This window comes from Sphaerodactylus townsendi, linkage group LG04 (genome assembly GCF_021028975.2).
Source record: "Sphaerodactylus townsendi isolate TG3544 linkage group LG04, MPM_Stown_v2.3, whole genome shotgun sequence".
Taxonomy (NCBI): domain Eukaryota; kingdom Metazoa; phylum Chordata; class Lepidosauria; order Squamata; family Sphaerodactylidae; genus Sphaerodactylus; species Sphaerodactylus townsendi.
The window spans coordinates 2498728-2524260 of NC_059428.1; the positions used below are offsets into that span (position 1 = coordinate 2498728).

At 50.2% G+C, this 25533-nt stretch overlaps 1 protein-coding gene across 2 annotated transcripts in view; it reads left to right on the plus strand.

The window, feature by feature from the left end:
* Positions 1 to 24955, plus strand: part of PGM2L1 (phosphoglucomutase 2 like 1) — a 53007-nt gene extending 28052 nt beyond the window's left edge. For both annotated transcript variants that reach the window (XM_048493442.1, XM_048493443.1), the window contains 11 exons: positions 580 to 664; positions 3420 to 3503; positions 4433 to 4626; positions 5799 to 5988; positions 7362 to 7459; positions 9161 to 9341; positions 10820 to 10913; positions 11352 to 11481; positions 14447 to 14636; positions 15840 to 15973; positions 19317 to 24955. In XM_048493442.1, the coding sequence (XP_048349399.1) occupies positions 580 to 664; positions 3420 to 3503; positions 4433 to 4626; positions 5799 to 5988; positions 7362 to 7459; positions 9161 to 9341; positions 10820 to 10913; positions 11352 to 11481; positions 14447 to 14636; positions 15840 to 15973; positions 19317 to 19419 (1483 nt within the window). In that variant the 3' untranslated portion in view covers positions 19420 to 24955. The remainder of the gene's footprint in view (positions 1 to 579; positions 665 to 3419; positions 3504 to 4432; positions 4627 to 5798; positions 5989 to 7361; positions 7460 to 9160; positions 9342 to 10819; positions 10914 to 11351; positions 11482 to 14446; positions 14637 to 15839; positions 15974 to 19316) is intronic.
* The last annotated feature ends 578 nt before the right edge of the window (positions 24956 to 25533 follow it).

The following is a 25533-nucleotide window of genomic DNA, read 5'->3' on the forward strand; positions in this document are numbered from 1 at the left end:
GAGGGGGAGGAGGAGAAGGAGAAGGAGAGGAGGAGGAGGAGGAGAAGGAGGAGGAGAGGAGGGGGAGGAGGAGAAGGAGAGGAGGAGGAGGAGAAGAGGAGGAGGAGGAGGAGGAGTTTGGATTTATATCCCCCCTTTCTCTCCTGCAGGAGACTCAAAGGGGCTGACAATCTCCTTGCCCTTCCCCCCTCACAACAAACACCCTGTGAGGCAGGTGGGGCTGAGAGAGCTCCCAGAAGCTGTGACTAGCCCAAGGTCACCCAGCTGGTGTGTGTGGGAGTGCACAGGCTAATCTGAATTCCCCAGATCAGCCTCCACAGCTCCACACTGAAAATGCCAGCCATAGATTCGGGTGAAAAGTTAGAAGCTAAACCACAGCCACGCAGCCTGGAAAACCCACAGTGGCCAGTTAATTCCGGCAGCGTGCTGGATTGAATCCACTGAAATAATGTGCCACAAATACGTAGCGCCTCCTGATGTCGGTCGTTCTTATGACGTTGTTTGTTACTCAGGCAACAGTTGCAGAAATTGCACAAATTACGGAAAAGCAATCATTGAAGTCATTCCCCTCTTCCGCAGGCTCGCCAAGCTCACCGCCGCCGTCCTGCTAGGGAAGGGAGTGCCCGTCTACCTGTTTTCAAGATACGTTCCCACACCTTTCGTGGTAAGGTCTTCCTGAGCAATATCTCTGAGGTCCGTCTGGGTCTGAAGTGGGAGGTGTAGGGTCAGAATTCTCCACTGGTTTTTTTTAATGTTCTATGTATGGGGAGTGGGCTTTGGGCCAGGGAAGGGACTGTTGGGCTGCCGGCTGGCAACATTCTGATGTCAATTGTTTTAGCTTTAGTTTTAAAAGGGGCTTGGACAGATTTATGGAGGAGAAGTCGATCTCTGGCTACCAATCTTGATCCTCCTTGATCTCAGATTGCAAATGCCTTAGCAGACCAGGTGCTCGGGAGCAGCAGCAGCAGCAGAAGGCCATTGCTTTCACATCCTGCACGTGAGCTCCCAAAGGCACCTGGTGGGCCACTGCGAGTAGCAGAGAGCTGGACTAGATGGACTCTGGTCTGATCCAGCAGGCTCGTTCTTATGTTCTTAAGGCCATTGCTTTCACCTCCTGCATGTGAGCTCCCAAAGGCACCTGGTGGGCCACTGCGAGTAGCAGAGAGCTGGACTAGATGGACTCTGGTCTGATCCAGCTGGCTTGTTCTTATAAGCATAAGCATTTTATTGTCATTGTGCATGCACAATGAAATTTACAGCAGCATTCCTCGATGCACACAATTTCAGACTCACACCCCATCCTCCCTTTCCCCCTCCTCCACCCATCCCTACACAGCCCCAAACACATCACCACGAAGCCACAGAGTTCAGCATCGCCACAGCTCTAGAGTAGAAGCTGTCTCTAAGCCTCTTTGTCCTAGTTTTGATAGACCTGTATCGTCTGCCGGATGGTCACAGTTCAAAAAGAGAGTGTGCTGGATGAGACGGGGTCTCGGAATATTTTGGGCTTTCTTCAGGCTTCGGGAATTATAGAGTTCTTCCAAGGAGGGGAGAGGGCAGCCGATAATCCTCTGTGCAGGAGTGACCACCCTTTGGAGCGCCTTCCTATCTGCCCCTGTGCAACTGGAGAACCAGACACAGATGCAGGAGGTTAAGACACTCTCTATAGCACAGCGGTCAAAGGACACCAGGAGTTTTCCATGCCGTTGTTGTTTCCTTAAAAGTCTCAGATAGTACAGTTCTTAATCCAAAGCTGGCAACGCACAGGAGACTCGCCAAGGCAGAAGGGGCTCTTGCCAGCAAGGCACTGGGAGCTAAGGGCAGAAGGAGGGGGAACTCCGCCCAGGGCACGCGTGCTCCCTGGCCCCGGCCCAGAATACCCCCCACACCCTTGCAGGGGCACGCACCCGGTGTGTCGTGCACCCCCCTACTCCCTTGGCGCTACACCACTGGTGGAGCCCTTGTCAGCAATGCACTGATGCCATTTCTGGCTTGGCTGGAAAAGGCATCAATCAATCAGTGCATAGAATCATAGGGTTGGAAGAGACCTCAAAGGCCATCAAGTCCAACCCCCTGCAATGCTGGGGCAGGGCATCTCCTGCCTCCAGGGGCAACTGAACCAGTCTGAGCGGCTCCAGGGATGACAACGTTTAACCCTTTTCTCCCAGGTTATTTCCCCCAATATAAGTGCGACACCTCCCCTGCCCGCTCGTCCCCCTGGGGCGAGTGTGCCGTCCCTCCTCCCTTTACCTGGGGGTTGTCCTCCCCAGCCGAGCTCTTAAATAACCTCGCCCACAGGGTCCCTCAGCTCCAGGTGTACCCTGCCTCCCTTCCTGCCCCTTTCCCTCCCCCCTCCCCCCGGGCTCTCTACTCTCCTTCCCCTGTTGCACCTTCACAGGGAAGAGACCCAACAGGAGTCCCCCAGCTTGTTCCCCAGCACAGCTGACCTCTGGGACTCTCCCACTCCCAGCCCTCCTGGGCTAGACTGTCTTCCTTCCCTGCCTCCCCACAGCTCTCTCCTCTACCCTCTCTCCCCAGACAACCCCCCTGAGCTTCCTTTCCCACCCCCTTATGTAGCCTTCCTCCCCTCATCTCCCTGCCTCGTCCCAGCTGCCGTTCCCCCTGATCCGGCTCAGCTGCAACTGGGCGAGCCCGGCCGGGCTCAGAGCCCCGCCCCCTCAGTCCCTCGGCCGGACGCGCCTGTGTCGGCGGGTCGGCTGATCGCCCGGCTGAAGGATCGGTAGGTCGATGTATCGACATGGCGACCGGTCCGGGTCCCGGTGAATCGCCGTGTCGGGGCGGGGAGGCGGCGGATCGGCCCGACAGTGCGGCGTCCCCTCTCCAGGTCTCGTGTGGCCCTGGAACCAGTCCGGGCGCCGCACTGGGACTCGCATCCGGACAGTAAGTTGCCCTGAAAGGGCTATTTGCCAAAACTGCAGAAGGGCAATTAAATGTTTTCCCCTGCAGGGCAAGTAAAAACTTGAAGGATGGGGCAATTAAACTGGGGGAAATACATGAAGGAAAAAGGGTTGAACCACCCGCATTTGCTTTATTTTAATTTCATCGATATTTCAGCGTGGGGTGGTGGTTAAGAGCAGGTGGATTCTAATCTTGAGAACCAGGGTTGATTCCCCACTCCTTCACCTGAGTGGCGGAGGCTGATCGGGTGAACCAGATGAGTTTCTGCACTCCTGCTGGGGGACCCTGGGCCAGTCCCAGTTCTCGCTGACCTCTCTCAACCGCACCTGCCTCACAAGGTGTCTGTTGTGCGGAGAGGAAGGGAAAAGAGCTTGCAAGCCACCGTGAGTCTCCCATTTTGAAAAAGAGAGTTGCGGTGTGCCGGGGTCCAGCCATGCTGTTTGCAGACAGCCGTGTTCCGCTCAGCCGTGGGGATTCTTCTGACTCTTCTTGTCTTGCAGCCCTATGCGGTTCAGCAGCTGGGAGCTGTAGCCGGCGTGATGATCACTGCCTCCCACAACCGCAAGGAAGACAACGGATACAAGGTATATATATCTGGGTCACTCTGTGTGTGCCTCTTGCGTCCATGCTGGGTGATTTTGGACTAGTCACGGTCCTCTCAGAACTCTCTCAGCCCCACCCGCCTCACAGCGCAGTGGCGTACTGCTGATAGGGACATGGGGTATCTTGTGTCCCCAGGTGCACCTCGTTTCATCACATGGGGGGGGGGGTACCAGGCACCAGGTACTCCTAACTGTCAGGGCTGTTGGACAGTGGGATGCACTGCCTCGGAGCGTGGTGGAGTCTCCTTCTTGGGAGGTTTTTCAAGAGAGGCTGGGTGGCCATCTGTCAGGAGTGCTTTGATTGTGTGTTCCTGCATGGCAGGGGGTTGGACTGGATGGCCCTTGGGGGTCTCCTCCAACTCTAGGATTCTGTGATTCTGTGATCATACATCAGAATATCAGATGTCTGTCTGTTTTGTGATTGAACATTTAGCGCATTGTCACCCCGCAATTCTGCACCATCTCATAATATAGCATCTCTAAATTTGGTGAATCTCTACAGAAATGTAGAAGCTTTTCAGTCTTAAGCAGCAGTGGCGTAGGAGGTTAAGCGCTCGTGTATCTAATCTGGAGGAACCGGGTTTGATTCCCCGCTCTGCCGCCTGAGCTGTGGAGGCTGATCTGGGGAATTCAGATTAGCCCGTGCACTCCCACACACGCCAGCTGGGTGACCCTGGGCTAGTCACAGCTTCTCAGAGCTCTCTCAGCCCCACCCACCTCACAGGGTGCTTGTTGTGGGGGGGGAAGGGCAAGGAGATTGTCAGCCCCTTTGAGTCTCCTTGCAAGAGAGAAAGGAGGAATATAAATACAAACTCTTCTTCTTCTTCTTTTTCTTCTTAAATGCCCACTCAGTGTTCTGTTGTTCTGACTCAGGCCCTCTGTTTCTGAGTTCTTGGCTTTCCCTGCTCCAGGTGTACTGGGAAAACGGCGCTCAGATCACTTCCCCTCATGATAAAGAGATCCTGAAATGCATCGACGAATGTGTGGAGCCGTGGGATAACTCCTGGGACGAGAATCTGGTGGACACCAGCGCTCTGACACAAGATCCTCTGCAGAAAATCTGCGCAAGCTACATGGAGGATTTGAAAAAGATCTGTTATCACAGGTAAGGAGCCAAACTTCTGGAAGCAGCACTTCCGATTATGCAAGGGCTCCATAAGAGGAAAGCTGGAGTGGGGAGGGGGTACCAGCATTGACCAGCAACTGTGAGGTGGGTGGGGCTGAGAGAGCTCCGAAGAACTGTGACTCGCCCAAGGTCACCCAGCTGGTGTGTGTTGGAGTGCACAGGCTAATCTAGTTCACCAGATAAGCCTCTGCCACTCAGGTGGAGGAGTGGGGAATCAAACCCTGTTCTCCAGATTAGAGTGCTCTTAACCACTACTACAGCACTCTGGTTTACAGCTAGAGTCATAAAAAAGGAGCAGCAGTGGCGTAGGAGGTTAAGAGCTCGTGTATCTAATCTGGAGGAATCGGATTTGATTCCCCGCTCTGCCGCCTGAGCTGTGGAGGCTTATCTGGGGAATTCAGATTAGCCTGTGCACTCCCACACACGCCAGCTGGGTGACCTTGGGCTAGTCACAGCTCTTCAGAGCTCTCTCAGCCCCACCCACCTCATAGGGTGTTTGTTGTGAGGGGGGAAGGGCAAGGAGATTGTCAGCCCCTTTGAGTCTCCTGCAGGAGAGAAAGGGGGGATATAAATCCAAACTCCTCCTCTTCTTCCTCTTCTTCCTCTTCTTCTTCTTCCTCTTCTTCTTCTTCTTCTTCTTCCTCTTCTTCTTCCTCTTCCTCTTCTTCCTCTTCTTCCTCTTCTTCCTCTTCCTCTTCTTCCTCTTCTTCCTCTTCTTCCTCTTCCTCTTCCTCTTCTTCCTCCTCTTCCTCCTCTTCCTCCTCCTCCTCCTCCTCCTCCTCCTCCTCTTCTTCTTCTTCTTCTTCTTCTTCTTCTTCTTCTTCTTCTTCTTCTTCTTCTAAATTCTGCATCAAAATCAGTTGGGCCCTGGGATTCCATTCCCCCTCCTGTGACGTGACTGTAAGTCTACACAGGTAAAGTATCGACTCACCGCCATCTGAAGAGTTTTCCGTTGGAATGTTTTAATTGTAATTATATAATTTATTGCCGTTTTAATTACGCCTGTTAGCCACGCTGAGCCCGGCTCTGGCTGGGATAGGACAGGGTTACAAATACAGTAAAATAAAACAAATGCCCAATGCGATGTCATTCCTCCTGTCTTAAAACGGCTGCTTTCAAGAACCCGTCCTGCCGTGCTTCTTTCCTCACAGGAAGCTGAACACACAAACCAAGCTGAAGTTTGTCCACACTTCTTTTCACGGCGTCGGTCACGACTACGTGCAGCTGGCCTTCCAAGCGTTTGGCTTCCAGCCTCCCATTCCAGTCCCTGAACAAAAAGATCCAGATCCGGACTTTTCTACTGTCAAATGCCCGAATCCCGAGGAAGGAGAATCCGTGCTGGTAAGAGTCACGCGCCTGTCGTGGGGTCAGGAGAGCCACCTGCAATTTGGGCATCGGCACAAACACCTGTGTGGTCTGAGTGTTGGACTTGGACCTGGGAGACCCTGGTTCGAATTCCCCCTCTGGCGTGGAAGCATGCCAGGGGACTAATAAAAGGAAACACTTCTTCATGCAACGGGCGATTGGTGTTTGGAATATGCTGCCAGAGGAGGTGGTGATGGCCACTCACCTGGATAGCTTTAAAAGGGGCTTGGACAGATTTATGGAGAAGTCGATCTATGGCTACCAATCTTGATCCTCCTTGATCTGAGATTGCAAATGCCTTAGCAGACCAGGTGCTCGGGAGCAGCAGCAGCAGCAGCAGCAGCAGCAGGCCATTGCTTTCACATCCTGCATGTGAGCTCCCAAAGGCACCTGGTGGGCCACTGCGAGTAGCAGAGTGCTGGACTAGATGGACTCTGGTCTGAACCAGCTGGCGTGTTCTTATGTTTGGGGCAGTTACTCTTTCTCAGCCTCACCTACCTCGCAGGGTGGTGGTAAAGGCAATAAGGAGGAGAGGAGGGCGATATAAGCCGCTTTGGCTGGGGAGAACGATGAAGTATAAATTAAATTATGCAGACTGAGTGAATGATGCAGGCTGTTAGGCAACAGGTGAATCCAACTGGCTTTCTTGTCTCTTGCAGGAGAGAAAGGCGGGGTATAAATCCAAACTTCTTAACTCTTCGTCCTTTTCTTTCTCGCTCATGATCTCCTGCAGGGCTCACAGGCCATTCTCCGGCAGTGCTGGGCATGGTTGGGAGCGTGGGTAACTTTATAATCACATTAATCACATAGGAGCAGCAGTGGCGTAGGAGGTTAAGAGCTCGTGTATCTAATCTGGAGGAACCGGGTTTGATTCCCAGCTCTGCTGCCTGAGCTGTGGAGGCTTATCTGGGGAATTCAGATTAGCCTGTACACTCCCACACACGCCAGCTGGGTGACCTTGGGTTAGTCACAGCTTCTGGGAGCTCTCTCAGCCCCACCTACCTCACAGGGTGTTTGTTGTGAGTGGGGAAGGGCAAGGAGATTGTCAGCCCCTTTGAGTCTCCTGCAGGAGAGAAAGGGGGGATATAAATCCAAATTCTTCTTCTTCTTCCCCTTCTCTTTTTCCTCCTTTCCCCTTTCCTCCCTCAGTTAGGGTCAAAGGAATCAGGCACCATCTTGGAACAAAATAGTACAATAAATTTTAAATAGTTACTGATTTTAATGGTCAAAGTTGAATTTGCAGTTGGGTCTGTATGGATTGGGTTGAAATGTTGGAAACTGCCTTGAGCCCGTTATAAAATGAGTAAATAAGCTTAATTAATTAACTGAAAACCAATGGCCTCTACCAGGAACTGTCTCTGCGGCTGGCCGAGAAGGAAGGTGCTCGGGTGGTGGTGGCGACAGATCCCGACGCGGACCGACTAGCTGTGGCGGAGCTGCAAGAGAAGTAAGTGAGGAGGCCCTTTGCCCCTTCAGAAATTCCATCTCCCCTTGGAAATTATCCTCCAAATGGCCTAGGACGGTGGTGGCAAACCTTTGGCACTCCAAATGTTATGGACTACCATTCCCATCAGCTCCTGCCAATTGGCCATGCTGGCAGGGTCTGATGGGAATTGTAGTCCATGACATCTGGAGTGCCAGAGGTTCGCCACCACGGGCCTACGATCAAACGCTGGCGTGCATCCCCGACCTATCGGAGAGAGTGAGCTTTGACTCTTGAAAGCGTAGGCTCTGAAAACCGTTCAGGCCTGTAAGATCCTGCCGCATTTGAATCTAGCTCCTTTCTGTCTCACCTGCTACCGTATGTAGTCGCGTATAAGCCGATCCGCATATAAGCCAAGGCACCCAATTCTACCTCGAAAAACTGGGAAATTTTATTGACTCGCATATAAGCCGAGGGTGGGAAAGATCCATCGGGAGGCAGGGGGCTGAGCCGGCAAAGGAGCCACAGCTGGAGGAAAGGAGCGCCCCAGAAGCCTTTGGGAGGCTTTTTAAGGAGGGACGAGGCGGCGCGCACGGGTCTGGGGAGAGGGAAAGCGGCTGAGAGCAGGAGAAAGCGAAGCAGAGAATTCCTCGTCCCCCTCACTAACTCACACTTTCTTTCTTGCAGGCTCAAAGTTTACGGCGTTGTTTCAGGGAAGCTGCCGGCTTTCCAAGTTCTCAGTCTGTAGTGGCGAACCTTTGGCACTCCAGATGTTATGGACTGCAATTCCCATCAGCCCCTGCCAGCATGGCCAATTGGGGCTGATGGGAATTGTAGTGGCGAATTGGGGCTGATGGGAATTGTAGTGTAGTCTGTAGTGGCGAATCTTTGGCACTCCAGATGTTATGGACTGCAATTCCCATCAGCCCCTGCCAGCATGGCCAGGGGCTGATGGGAATTGTAGTCCATAACATCTGGAGTGTCAAAGGTTAGGGTTAGGGAGAGGGAAAGCGGCTGAAAGCAGGAGAAAGCGAAGCAGAGAATTCCTCGTCCCCCTCACTAACTCACGCTTTCTTTCTTGCAGGCTCAAAGTTTACGGCGTTGTTTCAGGGAAGCTGCCGGCTTTCCAAGTTCTCAGTCTGTAGTGGCGAACCTTTGGCACTCCAGATGTTATGGACTGCAATTCCCATCAGCCCCTGCCAGCATGGCCAATTGGGGCTGATGGGAATTGTAGTGGCGAATTGGGGCTGATGGGAATTGTAGTGTAGTCTGTAGTGGCGAATCTTTGGCACTCCAGATGTTATGGACTGCAATTCCCATCAGCCCCTGCCAGCATGGCCAGGGGCTGATGGGAATTGTAGTCCATAACATCTGGAGTGTCAAAGGTTCCACCATTGCTAAGTCTACAGGGAAGCTGCCTCGAGTGGCAGCTTCCCTGTAGACTTAGAGCTTGCAAGAAAGAAAGCCGGCAGCTTCCCTGAAACAACGCCGTAAACTTTGAGCCTGCAAGAAAGAAAGCGTGAGTTAGTGAGGGGGACGAGGCTTCGCCACTCATAAGTAAGTGCTGTGGCTCTGCGCGGGCGGTGGGAGGGGGTGACCTGCATATAAGCCGAGGAGGGCATTTTTCAGCCTAAAAAGAGGCTGAACAATTCGGCTGATACGCGAGTTGATACGGTAATTCCTTTTTCAGTGTCTTACACCTGCTGCCTTTCCCTGCTTCCACAGCGGCCGCTGGAAAGTCTTCACAGGCAACGAGCTGGCTGCGTTGTTCGGGTGGTGGATGTTTACTTGCTGGAAAGCAAGCCGCGCCAAGGACCGCGACGTCAAGAACGTATACATGCTGGCCACGACCGTCTCCTCTAAAATCCTGAAGGCCATCGCGCTCAAAGAAGGATTTCACTTTGAAGTGAGGGTCATTTCCCTGGCTACTCTTCCAGCTAGTTTGGGTGAAAACAAAAAAACAAAACAAAAACGGAATTGTTTCTTGCGTAAACACGGGCCCTGTTTTCCGTCTAGATCTGAGCCTTGATGCGTTCTGGGTTTATTTTTGCAGGGGTGTTTTTGAGCAAGGGACGGTTCCGTTTGTTCAGGTCTAGCTCAAAGGAAGAGCTTTAGCGGTTTTGTCATTTAAGGAGAGCAAGCGTGGTGTGGTAGTTAGGAGCAGGTGGATTCTAATCTGGAGAACCGGGTTTGATTCCCCACTCCTCCACCTGAGCGGCAGAGGCTTATCTGGGGAATCAGATGTGTTTCCGCACTCCTACATTCCTGCTGGGGGACCTTGGGCTAGTCACAGTCCTCTCAGGACTCTCTCAGCCCCACCTGCCTCACCAGGTGTCTGTTGTGGGGGGAGGAAAGGGAAGGAGCTTGTAAGCCACCTTGAGTCTCCTTACAGGAGAGAAAAGTGAGGTACACACACACAAAGCCTTTATTGGCATCATACAGTAAAACATTTTGTAACCAGAAACATTTTACATCCAGAATAACATAGTTACAGCTCAAATAACCATCATTTAATACACAAATCTTCCTTAGCAGATGTACCAATTATATTCAACAGAAACTTGGCAACTAATTCAGAAAAATCCTGATTTGATCCATCCAGGAAATACTTTATCCTTTGATCATCTGTCATATCTACATTAAAAGATGTAAACAATGGTCGATACTTGTACCTTAAGTATTCCCTATTTGGACAGTGAAACATGATATGCTCTAGTGTTTCTACTTGTATGCTGTTGCAAGGGCATAATCTTTCGGTCTTTGGTATTTTTTGGAATTGACCCTCGAGTAAGGCAGATGGCAAAATATTGAATCTAGCTAAAGAGAATGCACGTCTCAATCTAAAATTAATCATATGGAATAAATAATGAGACATACAGCCCTTTGCTTCAACTAGTGATTGATTTAGAGGTGAGCAAAGTGAGGTATAAATCCAAACTCTTCTCTCCTTCTACTTTCAGCCGCCCAGTGAAGATCCTTGAGCTGCGGTTGCACCTTCTACCAAAACAATATTTTTTTTAAAAAAAAGTCTACAAGCCAGTCAGAATCTTTGTTGGGCAAAATCCCCACCTGGCCCCACCCACTGTCTAAAAACTCTTTGTGGGAGCCGTGGGCACCATGTTGGGGATCCCTTTTGTAGGCTGATACTTGCTAAAAACAGTAGAGTGGAATGGGGCACGCAGCAATCAGTTTCTCCGTAGTATTTATAAACAAAGGGAAAGCGCATTGCTCTCAAAACACAATCTAATCCAGACAGTGAAAGTGGAGGTTACAAGACCGGAGAGGAGTTGGGTGGGGGGGGGGGGCGGCGTGGATTTGAGCCTCTGCCTACAACGGTACAGTATCTACAGTACTCAGGGAAGGTTCCTCCTCTTCTTGTTTCAGGATACGCTCCCTGGGTTCAAATCGATTGGCGGCCGAGTCAAAGACTTGCTGGATAGCGGCAAAGAAGTCCTTTTTGCCTTTGAAGAGTCCATCGGTAAGCACGGCGAAGCTCCGAGCCTCAAGGAACCTTTCGAAGTATTCCCTTGTGCTTCAGAGTAAAAATGAAATGTAACAAGCATTTGCCAAACTCCTCCTCCTCCTCCTCCTCCTCCTCCTCCTCCTCCTCCTCCTCCTCCTCCTCCTCCTCCTCCTCCTCCTCCTCTTGTTGTTGTGTGAGTCTGTCTAATCTTCCTGAAAGTGTTTTAGTGAGAATCTCTGAAATTGTATAAGATATGTATGCCCTTCTGCCTCTGGTCTCATGTCAATGTGTCGCAACCTTTAGTTATCCTTGCAATTCTTCCATATTAATCATTTTGAGTGCAGTTGGCCTTGACAGTTGAGTACAGATTGACCTCGACTAAAAATCTTTAAAAGGTAAGCGTGCCCGCAAAGGAAAGTTGTGCTCAGCATGGAATATTTCCTTGTCTCCCAGGCTTTATGTGCGGCACTTCCGTGTTGGACAAAGATGGCGTCAGCGCAGCCGTGGTGACTGCAGAGATGGCTGCGTTTCTGGATACCAAGAGCCAAACTCTGGCCCAGCAGCTAACAGAAATCTATAAGACGTACGTGCTGGGATTGACTTTGGGGGGTGGAGTCAGAAGGGGGAGAAGACGCGAGCCCTGCAGTCGTTATAATGCTGTCAGTAGCGTGGTAGAGCGGTGGACTTATCTGGAGAACCGGGTTTGATTCCCCACTCCTCCACCTGAGCGGTGGACTCTTCTCTGGCAAACTGGGTTTGTTCCCCTGCTCCTACGCATGAAGCCTGCTGAGTGACCTTGGGCTGTTCCCAGTTCTCTCTCTGGACTCTCTCGGCCCCACTTACCTCACAAGATGTTTGTTGTGGGGAGAGGGAGAAGGAGCTTGTAAGCCGCTTTGAGACTCCTTACTGGAGAGAAAGACGGGGTATAAATCCAAACTCTTTAACACCCTAGTGCAGTGGTGGCGAACCTATGGCACGGGTGCCGGAGGTGGCACTCAGAGCCCTCTCTGTGGGCACGCGCAAACAGAGTCGCCCCCTCTCCCCCCCACACACATCTAGGCTGGCCTGGGCCACTGGGCTCGATTATTAGCATTAAACCTAAGACCTAGTTTTGGGGAAGCAGTGTAGGTGACGCTGTTAAGCCCCACGGATTTTCATGCGAAGAACTAAAGCACAATCCTTTACCTGGGAGTAAGCTCGCTTGCTGGCAATGGGGCTTGCTTCTGAGTAAACCCTCCTAGGGTTGTGATTCACCTGTTGGAAGAGTTGCACAGTTGCTTCAAAGCAAAGCCACCGACTACCACCAAGCTTACTCCTGAGTAACACACACCTCAACCGTTTTTTTCTAAACTAAAACCTCAGTATTCAGGTTAAATTGCGGTGTTGGCCCTTTGCGATGAATAAGTGGGTTTTGGGTTGCAGTTTGGGCGCTCGGTCTCGAAAAGGTTTGCCATCACTGGCCTAGTGATTCTGGCCATGAAGGCTTTCGCCAATACAAATCCAAACTCTTCTTCTTCAGTACAGCCTCTCACTACGGGAGAGTATGTTCCCACTGATGCTCCCAAGATGTGCGGTTAAGTGAAAAGGGGGCAGCGCGCACTTGTGTATCCCAAGGCAGGAAAATGTGTGCATTCCCCTTTTCCCGCTAAGCGGCAACCGCACGTTGGCCGCTGTTGGTTTGCGCATCTTCTCAGTTTCCCGGAAGACACTTTGTGGCCCTGCGAGGGGGTAAAAATGGGGTAGCAATATTTTAAATAACGAAACCTATGAGAGGAAGTTTTCACCAGAAAAAAAAAAAGGCCTTCAGCCTTTCCGTATATGGTTATGTGTTTACTCATTTCTGCTCCAAAACGGGAGCCAAAATGGGCTGCTGTCATTCTCCCCCCCCCTCCATTTTATCCCCACAATATTTTTTTTATTTATTTATTTTTATTTATTTATTAAATGTATAGGCTGCCTCATCCCCGAAGGGCTCGAGGTGGCTCACAACACGGCTGTTTCAACAGCAAATCAATACAACATAAAAGTCAATCCATTAAAACTCATCAGCAATTAATACAATCAATCATTAAAACAGCAAGATTGTGTAACACATATACCCATTTACACAGGCGCCCGATCTAAAGGCCAAAGAAAACAGGAAAAGAAGAAGAAAGAAGAAAAAGGGGGAGGAGATAGGCAAGGCCCGAGATGGAATTAGGGCCCAACCAAGATGGTCCAGACAGGCAGCTTTGATTTCCATTTCAGTGGGGGGCGGTGGAACTGCGGCCGGCCCCTCCAAAAGCCCGGTGGAATAGCTCTGTCTTACAGGCCCTGCAGAACTCGCCAAGGTCCCGCCGGGCCCGGACAGCTGGAGGGAGAGCGTTCCACGAGGCAGGGGCCAGAGCGGTAAAGGCCCTGGCCCGGGTCGAGGCCAGCCGCATCCTCGCAGGGCCTGGGATCACCAGTAGTTCCAGGCAGGGCCTGGGATCACAATAGCCCTTTGAGGTAGGCTAGGCTGAGTGTGTGACTGGTCACCCAACCAGCCTCCATAGCAGAGGAAGGATTTCAGCCAAGATATTGCAGATTCCAGTCTGGGTTTTCTAACCATGGTACAACACTGTCTTCTCGGTATATCTGAGTGTCGCAGGACGACGTGGCAAGAGAATTATTGCAATCACCAAACCAGATAAACGGAGGAGTTTTAAATAGCTTTGACTTTATTTATTTTTTAAAAATATTTTTAATTGTATAGTTTGAAATAATCATTCTATTTACACCTTTCTGATATAATTTCCAAACAATACATTTTCCCTTTTTTCCCTCCCACCCTCCCCTAATATTATGTTTTACTTTTCTTTAACCAAACAGCAGTATGTTCATTCGTTGTTGTCTTCTTATCCATATGTCTTCTCTGACTCCCGTCTCCTTCATCCAATTCTCATAACTTGTCCATATCTTCATTATTTCATTCTGTTTTTCTTGCCATGTTTTACTCTTTGATAATATTTCAAAAATGTCTAATGTCACTTGTTCCCATATATATTCCAACCATTTCTGAATCATCCATTTTTTCTTATCTTTCCATCCAAACGCTATCACTGCATGTATTGCTCTAATCCACGTTTTATACATATTTCTATATTGTACATCTATTTTTTCATCATCAATTATTCCCATAAATAATAGATCATTTCTTAATTCCGCTTTATTTTTCACCATAAGAACATAAGAACATAAGAACAAGCCAGCTGGATCAGACCAGAGTCCATCTAGTCCAGCTCTCTGCTACTCACAGTGGCCCACCAGGTGCCATTGGGAGCTCACGTGCAGGATGTGAAAGCAATGGCCTTCTGCTGCGGCTGTTGCTCCCGAGCACCTGGACTGTTAAGGCATTTGCAATCTCAGATCAAAGAGGATCAAGATTGGTAGCCATAAATTTCTCTATCCATAGCAATGCCTTTTCCCAGAATCTTTTTACTTCTTTGCATTCAATCCACATATGGATATAACGTGCATCTAGGTCTCCACTAGCTTTGACTGTATTTATTTTTTTTCTCTTTCTGTAGATATGGCTATCACATTTCAAAAACCTCCTACTTCTTGTGCTACGATCCTGTCACCATCAAAAGGATATTTGAAAGGCTGCGGAACTTCGGATCGCCGAACTCTTACCCAGAATACTGTGGGGCTTACGGCATCTTGCATGTGCGGGACGTCACCACGGGCTACGACAGCAGCCAGCCGAACAAGAAGTCGGTGAGTTTCCAGCGCTCGGAAGGTCGGTGCTGGTTCGGCCCGGATCTTTGCTCAGGAATCCTCATTTGCCGAAATTGAGGACGTCTGTTGACTCGGCTACTGTTGTATGGCTGGCAAAGACGGCCATAGGTTTGGGGAGGGTCTGGATAGAGAGTGTCCAGGGACCCCCTATGCCCACTTTCAGACCCTCCTTCTTGCCCTCCTATCCATGTGCCCCCCACCTACCAGTGTGGTGCAGCGGTAAAGATCAGGCGGATTCTACTCTGGAGAACCGGGTTTGATTCCCCACTCCTCCACCTGAGTGGCAGAGGCTTATCTGGTGAACCAGATGTGTTTCCACACTCCTACAATCCTGCTGGGTGACCTTGGTCTAGTCACAGTGCTCTCCCAACTCTCTCAGCCCCACTTACCTCACAAGGTATCTGTTGTGGGGAGAGGAGGGAAAGGAGCTTGTAAGCCACCTGGAATCTCCTTACACCAGGGGCACGCATTGAAAAGGCTAGGGGGAAGAATTAGGACTAATAAAAGGAAACACTTCTTCACGCAACGTGTGATTGGTGTTTGGAATATGCTGCCACAGGAGGTGGTGATGGCCACTCACCTGGATAGCTTTAAAAGGGGCTTGGACAGATTTATGGAAGAGAAGTCAACCTATGGCTACCAATCTTGATCCTCCTTGATCTGAGATTGCAAATGCCTTAACAGACCAGGTGCTCAGGAGCAGCAGGAGCAGAAGGCCCTTGCTTTCACCTCCTGCACGTGAGCTCCCAAAGGCACCTGGTGGGCCACTGCGAGGAGCAGAGAGCTGGACTAGATGGACTCTGGTCTGATCCAGCAGGCTAGTTCTTATGTTCTTATGTTCTTATGTACAGGACAGAAAGGTGGGTTTAAATACAAACTCTTCTTCTTCACTCTTCATCCTTTCCTTTCTCACTCATGATCTCCTGCAGTGCTGGGCACGGTTGGGAGTGTGGGTAACTTTATAATCACATTAAGCGATGTCCTCAGAAACCTCAGGAGAAGCCGTTGGAGGGCATGTAGGGAAAACCAGGAAGAATGCAGCACCCGGAGTGTGAGACAAACAGCCGCTCATTCCGTAAGGACCCAGCGGGTGGTGTTTCACGTGTGCGGAAAATTGGGGAGGAGACACATCTTGACCGTTCCGAGTCTCAAGTCTCCCCCCCCCCGCTCTTGTCGCAACAGGTCCTGCCCGTCAGCCGAAACAGCCAGATGATCACGTTCACCTTCCAAAACGGCTGCGTCGCCACCCTCCGGACCAGCGGAACGGAGCCAAAGATCAAATATTATGCGGAGATGTGCGCGCCGCCAGATCAGAGGTAGGAAGGTGTCCTTGGCGTCTCTGTTGCTGGGGCCCACGCTTTATGCCTGCAGCTGGCCCGGTGAATCAAGGGCTTTGAATGGGATCTCTCCAATGGCAGACACCAGTGGCGTATCTGCCTAGGGACAAGGGGTACCCCTTGTCCCCGGGCGCAACTCTTCTGGTCACGTGGGGGGTGCAAAATCGCCCCCCCCCCACGTGACCAGGAAGTCCTGCTGTCTCTTTTTTTTTGCAAGCCTCGACCCTGTCCCCCCAGGACTTCCTGCTGCCTCCAAGCCCCACCCCCCAGCCTCAGTGCTTATAAAAGAAGGTCTCCGAGGCCGGGACTGCAGTCTCTTCTGGCCTGCCCGGAGGGGAGGTCAGAAGAGACTGCAGGCTGCTGGCTAGGAGCCCAGACGGCAGGGGGAGTCTGGGGGGGAAGTGGGCACCCTAAACCTTGCCCATGTCCATGGTGACATAGGCAGGGTCGAGGGCAGTGGGGGCGGAGCCGAGGTGGGCGGGGCAGGGGCAGAGCCTGGGGGGCGTCGTGGAGACAATTTGTCTCCGGGCACCATTTACCCCTGGCATGCCTCTGGCCGGCACATGACCGATTTGGTCTCTTTCTGAACCTTGAAGAAGAAGAAGAAGAGTGGGTTTTCATGCCCCACTGTCTATTAGGAGTCTCAAAGCAGCTTGCAATTCCCTTCCACTCCCCACAACAGACGCCTTGTGAGGCAGGTGGGGCTGAGAGAGTTCTGAGAGAACCGTGACTGGCCCACGGTCACCCAGCAGGCTTCATGTAGGGAACAGAACCCAGTTCTCCAGATGAGAGTCCGCCTGCTCTTCACCACCACAGCATGCTGGCACTCTTCCAGACATTTTGAGAGCCAGACACCTTTGGGGTGGGAGCAGCATCATGGAAGTCCATCCTTACCTCTTCCTGTAGGATAAATCGTAGAATTTTAGAATCAAAGAGTTGGAAGAGACCCCACGAGAAGGATCCACTCGGCAGCGGTCGTGGTGACCGCAGAAGCAGTTAAGGAAAAGAAAACGCAGGAACCCAGGCGTCGTTCACTTCAAAGGACAGAAGGGTTTTATTCCTTTTTCCCAAAATCTGACAGAGTGCAGCGCAGCAACTGGATAACCAAAGCACGCGCAGAGCAAACTGTTCTGTGCCCATATAGACAGATATACAACCAATCAGGGTGTAGTGATGCAGTCACACTAGATGTGCTTAGTCATGGTTGCGTCACCCACCTGAAACTAGGTGAAAGGTGGAGGATTGCATCAGCCAAGCTGTCGAGTAGATTTTGCTGATCTAATTGTCAAGTCCTAACACCCCAAGGGCCATCCAGTCCAACCCCCTGCCATGCAAGAATACATAATTAACGCACTCCTGACAAATGGCCATTGAGCCTCTGTTTAAAAACCTCCAAAGAAGAAGAAGAGGAAGAGTTTGGATTTATATCCCCCCTTTCTCTCCTGCAGGAGACTCAAAGGGGCTGACAATCTCCTTGCCCTTCCCCCCTCACAACAAACACCCTGTGAGGTGGGTGGGGCTGAGATGAGCTCCGAAGAACTGTGACTAGCCCAAGGGCACCCAGCTGGTGTGTGTTGGAGTGCACAAGCTAATCTAGTTCACCAGAAGGATATTGACAAGCTGGAACGGGTCCAGAGGAAGGCAACCAAAATGGTCAAAGGTCTGGAATCCATGCCCTACTAGGAGAGACTTAGGGAGCTGGGGATGTTTAGTTTGGTGAAGAGAAGAAGAAGAAGAAGAAGAGTTTGGATTTATATTCCCCCTTTCTCTCCTGTAGGAGACTCAAAGGGGGTTACAATCTCCTTGCCCTTCCCCCCTCACAACAAACACCCTGTGAAGTGGGTGGGACTGAGAGAGCTCCGAAGAACTGTGACTAGCCCAAGGTCACCCAGCTGGCGTGTGTGGGAGGGCACAGGCTAATCTGAATTCCCCAGAGAAGCCTCCACAGCTCAGGCGGCAGAGCTGGGAATCAAACCCGGTTCCTCCAGATTAGATACACGAGCTCTTAACCTCCTACGCCACTCCTACACCACGCCATGAGGTAGTGCATTTCACTGTTGAACAGCCCTGACTGTCAGGAAGTTTTTCCTTCTTTTTAAAATGAATTTTTTTATTGTATAGAGTATTTATATAACAGTTACAAACAATATATTTAATCAAACTATACATTTTTCCTTTTTTTCCTCCCTCCCTCCCTCCCCTTCTTCTTTCTCAGTTATTCAAGCAAGCTCAGGAAGTTTTTCCTGATGTTTAGGTGGAACCTCTTTTCCTTCCCCTTGAACCTGGTCCTCAGTCTCTGGAGCAGCAGAAAACAAGCTTGCTCCCTCACCAACATGACATTTTTAAGGAAGCAACAACTAGATGGAAAACTTCTGGTGTCCTTTTACCGCTGTGCTATAGAGAGTGTCCTAACCTACTGCATCTGTGTATGGTTCTCCAGTTGCACAGTGGCGAATAGGAAGGCGCTCCAAAGGGTGATCAATACTGCACAAAGGATTATCGGCTGCCCTCTCCCCTCCTTGGAAGAAATCTATAATGCCTGAAGTCTAAATAAAGCCCAAAATATTCTAAGGGACCCGTCTCATCCAGCACACTCTCTTTTTAAACTGCTACCATCTGGCAGACGATACAGGGCCCTCACAAGTAGGACAAAGAGGCTTAGAGAAAGCTTCTACTCTAGAGCTTGGGCTATGCTAAACTCCGCTGCTTCATATTGATGTATTTGGGGCTATGTAGGGATGGGTGGAGGATGATGATGTATGAGTCTGAAATTGCATGAGTCTGAAATTGTATGAGTCTGAAATTGTGTGCATCGAGGAATGCTGCTGTAAATTTCGTTGTGCGTGCACAATGACAATAAAATGCTTATGCTTATGCTATGCTTATGCTTATGCTTATGCTTATGCTTATGCTTATGACATCCCTTCAAATATCTAAACAGGGCTATCATGTCACCTCTTCACCTTCTCTTTACCAAACAAAACATCCCCAGCTCCCTAAGTCCTCGTAGGGCAGGGATTCCAGACCTTTGACCGTTTCGGTTGCCCTCCTCTGGACCCGTTCTAGCTTGTCAATATCCTTCCTGAATTGCGGTGTCCAGAACTGTACGCAATATTCCAGGTGAGGTCTAACCAGTGCAGAACAGAGAGGTACAATTGCATCCCTTGATCTAGACACTATTCTCCCATTGATACAGCCCAGAATCGCATTAGCTTTCTTGGCCGCCGCGTCACACTGCTGACTCACACAGTGCCCGCTTGTGGTGGGCTCTTGGAATCGCGCTCCGAACGTCTTCCTAACCGCCGCCTTCTGTCTCCTTTAGTGACGTGGCCTTCCTGGAAGAAGATCTGCAGAAACTCATCGACGCCCTCGTGGAGCATTTTCTGGAGCCCAGCAAGAACGGACTGATCTGGCGCTCTGTGTAGCCCCCGTCCCGGCCTTGGCTTATCATACGAGTCACTTTATGCACTGCGTCGTGCGGAACAAAGGAACCAAGGATATCGCTACCGTTTGCATTAATTTAACGTCTCTCTGTGTGTGTTCTCTATACGGAAGCAGTATTTTCTCATCCGCTTTTTCAATCCAGAGTGGCGAGCTGGCCATCCGATCGCTTTATGGGTCCCTCCTTTCAAAGCTGACAGGAAGCGCCCGGGCCGGTTCCGGCCACGTTACCGGGTGCCGATTGGTGGCATTTGCTTCTTCCGCCATCACAGCTCTTTAAAAAAATATATCGGTCATTTTCATGGGTTCTCTCTGGTTTTACGCTAATTTTTGGCAATAGATATATCGCAACAAGCTAGTGGTCATCAGATGAAAAAGGGTAGGGATCGTATTTGGACAGACGTCTGGTGTCGCTCCTTAGTAGCTGTGTTTGAGCGTAGACTTCTTTGCTGTCCGAGAGTCTTAATTCTGTCTCTACTCTTTCCCACCACCCCCCCTAGCTTAGTCTGAGTTGTTTAGCGGTAATAAGGTTTCCAACTTCCGTTCTAAATGGTGCTCTTTCTGCTTCTGTGTTCTTATACGTCTGTGTCCTTTCTCGAAGTTTACTTAACAGCATCCGCTGTGGCCGGGCTTGTCTCGGAGCGTCTGCACGGTAGTCATGGAAGCCTGCCGGGGCGCATGTCCGTTTTGGTCCAGGGGCAGGAGAGAAGCTACCGTGGGGGACCTGGACGTGGCCGTGCCAATTTTGACTTCGCGGGCCTCCACGAAAAATCCCTCCAGCCTTTAGAAAACAAGGAAAGGACAGTGGTTTCCTACTTGATTGCATCTGGCAGCAAGATGTCAAAGAGGCTTTGCTAACGATCCCAACTATCGCATTCTTGCGGCCGTAGCTAAAATTTTTGCAGGATTGGAAACATCAGTCCAAAGCTCCGTAGTCTGCCTGGGTCCTTAAAGAAGGTGAGTTGAAACAGTCTCTCCTTATGGATCTGGTCTCGCAGAGTGCCGGGATGGCTCAATCCGGCACTGCACGTTAATAAACACGGGCGCCGTGAGATCTCGCCTGACTCTGTTTCAGGGGCTGTGTTGCAACTGGGCAGGCAGAAACTCCCCAAGAAAGGGGGGGACGGCTTCCTTGGCAGGTCTTGGCTAAGAAACAAATGCGCTGCATCAACCGCTGATATTATCAAACGTTAAAGTGCAACAGTGGAAAAAGTGCAATACTCTCATACGACTCTATACGATGTAGCACATCCATTTCAATAGCAGCTTCTTTGGCGTCGTCTTCAAACAGTCCTTTCAGTTAGTCCGTATATATACTAGGACGAATTCTCTTTCTTTGAAGACCGTCAACCGATTTCCACATGCTGCGCTCCCTGCATTCCGTCAAACCGACTTGCTGTACGTATGGTAAACAACCGGACTGGTTGTTATCCCAACCAAGACTGACGAATTAATCATAATCTGAAGAAGACTGAATCGAAAACGGTTACAGTAGCGCAACCCGTCAATTGTGTCTATCGGACTGGGCCAAGACCAGTCCGGTTGTTTACCATACGTACAGCAAGTCAGTTGGACGGAATGCGGCTGACGGTCTTCAAAGAAAGAGAATTCGTCCCAGTATATGTATGGACTAACTGAAAGGGCTGTTTGAAGACGACACCAAAGAAGCTGCTATTGAAATTGATGTGCTACATCGTATAGAGTCGTGATGGTGAACCTTTGGCACTCCAGATGTTATGGACTACAATTCCCATCAGCCCCTGCCAGCATGGCCAATTGGCTATGCTGGCAAAGGCTGATGGGAATTGTAGTCCATAACATCTGGAGTGCCAAAGGTTCGCCACCACTGGTATAGAGTATTGCACTGTTTTCGCACTTTTTCACTGTTGCACTTTAACGTTGGTTGAAATATTGATAATATCAGCGGTTGAGGCAGCGCGTTTGTTTCTTGACTGATTGTATACGTTGCATCCATTGAGAAATTGAGAGCTTGGCTAGAGCTTCCGTCTCCAGACGGAAACATGTACTAAACGGGCAGACATCGCAGCAAGAACTTTACAGCCTGTTGGCCAGAGACCGTTTCCTTGCTCACAAACGTAACACTGCAGGTACAGGCGTGTCTTTCACTACAGCCTCCTGCCCATCCCTGAAAGAGGGACCGCAGGCACGGAGTCATCTGGGGGGGTCTCAAGAGGTCAGAAAGACCCTGAGCAAGCAGTGCGTTCGGCACTCAGAGTCCCTGCTTCCGTCTGGCCTCCAAGGCAGATTCTGTGGCTGTCGTGAGCCCCAGTTGGCTTTACTATCTAGGCCAGTGGTGGCGAACCTATGGCACTCCAGATGTTCATGGACTACAATTCCCATCAGCCCCTGCCAGCATGCTGGCAGAGGCTGATGGGAATTGTAGTCCATGAACATCTGGAGTGCCATAGGTTCGCCACCACAGATCTAGGCTTTGAAGGTGCCAAGGAAAGGCGAAGGGAGATCTGGCTACAAGATCAACATCCAAGGTGGTCCGTCCTTTGGCGCGAGGTGGGGGCTCGCACGTCTGATTGGCACCTCCGCATTTTTGAAACCCTTCCTCACAGGAAACCAGGAGATGGGTTTTCGTGTAGGCCCGGCCTTCCTTCTGCACTAAAGAGCATCCGCTTGACCGAGACAGTCCAACCGAGACTCGAGCTCGTCAGGCAACCTCGCTGACCCAGGAAGTCTCCAAGGCGGGCAAACCTGCTGGATTCCTGCCGCTTCGGGCACGTCCCAGAAGTCAGTAGCCTGCTGGAACTTGTGTCACCTCTAGTGTTTTCAAAGCACTCCTTTCTGCTTTGGAGACTTGTTCCAGGCCAGGTCACTCAGAGCACGCCAAAAGCATCCTCCAAGTTTAGGCAACCCGGGTAGGTTTAGCCTGGCCGCGATAATCTAACTCCTCTTTTCCCCATTTGGATTGGGTCTCACAAGGTGGCGCTGACAACCTGATGGACCTCTGGGCTAGGTATACCTGCACATGTATGCGGAGGGGAAAGGGGGGATGATTTCTCTCATTCATATGTCGACCAGAACTTTTTGCAACGCAGCATCACCGAACACCTGAGCTATACCTGAATGGACAAGGACGGCAAGAAATCACCTCCCAGCTGTGAGACTTGAAGGATGGCCAACCTATGGCACTCCAGATGTTCGTGGACTACAATTCCCATCAGCCCCTGCCAGCAAGGCCAATTGGCTATGCTGGCTGGGGCTGATGGGAACTGCAGTCCATGAACACCTGGAGGACCATAGGTTGGCCACCCCCAAGGGCACCGTCTGCCAGGAACTTCCCGGCGCGTCTTGTTGAATCGTCAGCGTAAAGGATATTGCGGCAGGATTTTTGTCTTTGATTTGATGCAATATTTATTTATTCTTATTTAAAGCTGAAATGCCTTCCAGAGCGTGCATATACCTTTTGAGTGAAATGCATTGAACGCCAAAACTCTTTTTTTTAAAGAAAAAACTCTTTTCCTCATTCATTTATTGTATATTTAATATATGTATATGCAGCATAGTGCGTGAAGATTGTAGGAAAGCTCTGAAATGAGAGGGCTGTCCTGATTTGATCTTGTGTGTGTGTTTGTGTGTGTGTGTGTGTGGGCTGGAAGGCACCCAAAGACATTCGAGGCAGATCTTTTGGCTTTCAGAGATCTGTTGCGTTGTGAGATCTGATTTCCGCCTCCCAGAAAGCATCACCGTTTAAGCACAGAGGAACTTCAGTCTCTTTCTAGATCCAGATTTTATTTTATATTTTTTTTAAATCAGGGAAGAGTACAATCTCTCTCTTGCTTGGGCCGAACAAAGAAACGCAAGGACAAAATTTCACATTGTTCGGCAAGCGTTTGCTCCTTATTAGTATGGTTTTGTGGTGGAGACCTGAAAATGCACAATAGGATTTAACCCTTCCCTGGAACGAGTTTGCTGTCCTTCGCCCTGCCCCACAAGTGAGATGAAGAGAAAAGCAGCCCCCAATACTGCATGGGCCGAAAACTCGACTCCTTAAAACACAGGTGTCAAACTCGCGGCCCTCCAGATGTTGTGGGCTACAGTTCCCATCATCCCCTGCCAGCATCATGCTGGCAGGGGATGATGGGAACTGTAGTCCATAACATCTGGAGGGCCGCGAGTTTGACACCTATGCCTTAAAGGTCGCCGCTGCTACTGGTGTGTTTTCATGGCTCAGAATGCTTGAAAATCCAGTCAATTCCATTGGGGGGGGGGAGAAACTGCTTTTTTCTTCTCTTCCTCTTTCCTCCTGCATTTTACTTTTCTGTTGACTGCGAAAGACCGATCACCTTTTTGACCTCTCTGGTGGGCAGCCCGTGGTGCGCTGACCTTTGACCCCTTTCTCCTTTCCAGTGGGTCTTCTCTTGTGATAGGAAGGACGTTTTAAACTGGGTCTGGGGGACAAAATTATTAGAATGCCCTGTAGCTTGGGCAAGCGTTTAAGATGGCAGAGGCGGCAGAGGTCTGCAGAGGCGGACTGATTTTTACCATATTATCGGTTGATTCACCCCTCCCTTTTTTTGCAATCTTAAAAGGATTTTCTGCATCCTTCGAACAGATCCCGTAGACCTAAACAAGATTAGGCGACTGGCTTTTTCTTTCTTTTACGCTACCTGCTTTTTTCTTTCTTTCTTTCTTCCGGGAATGTTTACAACACATCCTTGCCTTCAGCATCCTCCAAGAGAATTTCACCTTCCTGCCAAGTAAGGAATTGTTCCTTCCTCTCCCGCTTCTGTTGTGGCAATAAATGGGAAGAATAGGTGGGGTACATCTTTGACATCAATAATAAGAAATAGGAACATTTCCCTCCTCCACCCTCCCCGAAATAATGATTGTGTGAGTTGGCTGTTACAGTGCGTTGCTGTGATTCGCGTTTGCAATCAGTGGGCGAGATCCAGCGGTGAAGTCCCTGGTTACACCTTTGTAAAGTGAGGCAGGAGAGAGCCCCCCCACCCCCACCCCGGGCAGCTTTGAGCAATGGGAACCCCGTGCATTCTCTCCTGCCCCTTAAAAGTCTTAAAACTTAAAATAGTTTTGCTCTCCGTTGGGGGGCTCGATGTTGTATGTTACCTCAAAAGTTCTTAACCCGTTGTCTTTTCTTGACGAAAGAGCCCCCCCGGAGGTGGTTCCGGTTGACTATCTGCATTCGTTCGGCATCCCGCCCTTCTTGAAGGGCGCTAGAAAGGTCAGTCCCAGACCTGTCCCACTGTTCTAGCGTGTCTTCCTCGACTTTGATTCCAGGGTGACCTCTTCCGGACGGTCACGATTCTGTCTCGCTCCGAGTCGAGGCCGATCTTCAAAGTGGTCCCGGAAAGCTTGCTTCCTTCCCAAAGCCTTTCGTTTCCCTCAAAGACAATGGGTGTATTATAAATGTGGACTGAACATTTTGCACTTTGATCCTGTCGGAAGTACATATTTTTTTTTTTTGTGCGTGTGTGTGTGTCTATGACGTGGATTTAGTTGAAGTGTTAAGTTAATAAACCTTGCTCTTCAGAGACGCTTCCGGTTCTCATTTCTTTGGGAATTCCGAATTAGGGGTAGCCGCTGGGTGATTCCACACCGGAAAAATATAATGGGTTAAGGGGTGTGAAAAAAGCATTATGGGGGAAAAGTTCCCACAAAACTCCCCCCTCCCAAACACTTCTGACCTGTTTTATTTTGCTGAATCCGGGTTAAATGAACGTTGCTGAATTAGCATAAGAACATAAGAACGAGCCAGCTGGATCAGACCAGAGTCCATCTAGTCCAGCACTCTGCTACTCGCAGTGGCCCACCAGGTGCCTTTGGGAGCTCACCTGCAGGAGGTGAAAGCAATGGCCTTTGATCTGAGATTGCAAATGCCTTACCAGTCCAGGTGCTCGGGAGCAACAGCCGCAGAAGGCCATTGCTTTCACATCCTACATGTGAACTCCCAAAGGCACCTGGTGGGCCACTGCGAAGTAACAAAACTTTGAATAGATGGACTCTGGTCTGATCCAGCTGGTAACTATTCTTCCTCTAACATATCCAGCTTTAACGTTCGATACCAGATTCAGCTGCTCCCGAGCACCTGGACTGTTAAGGCATTTGCA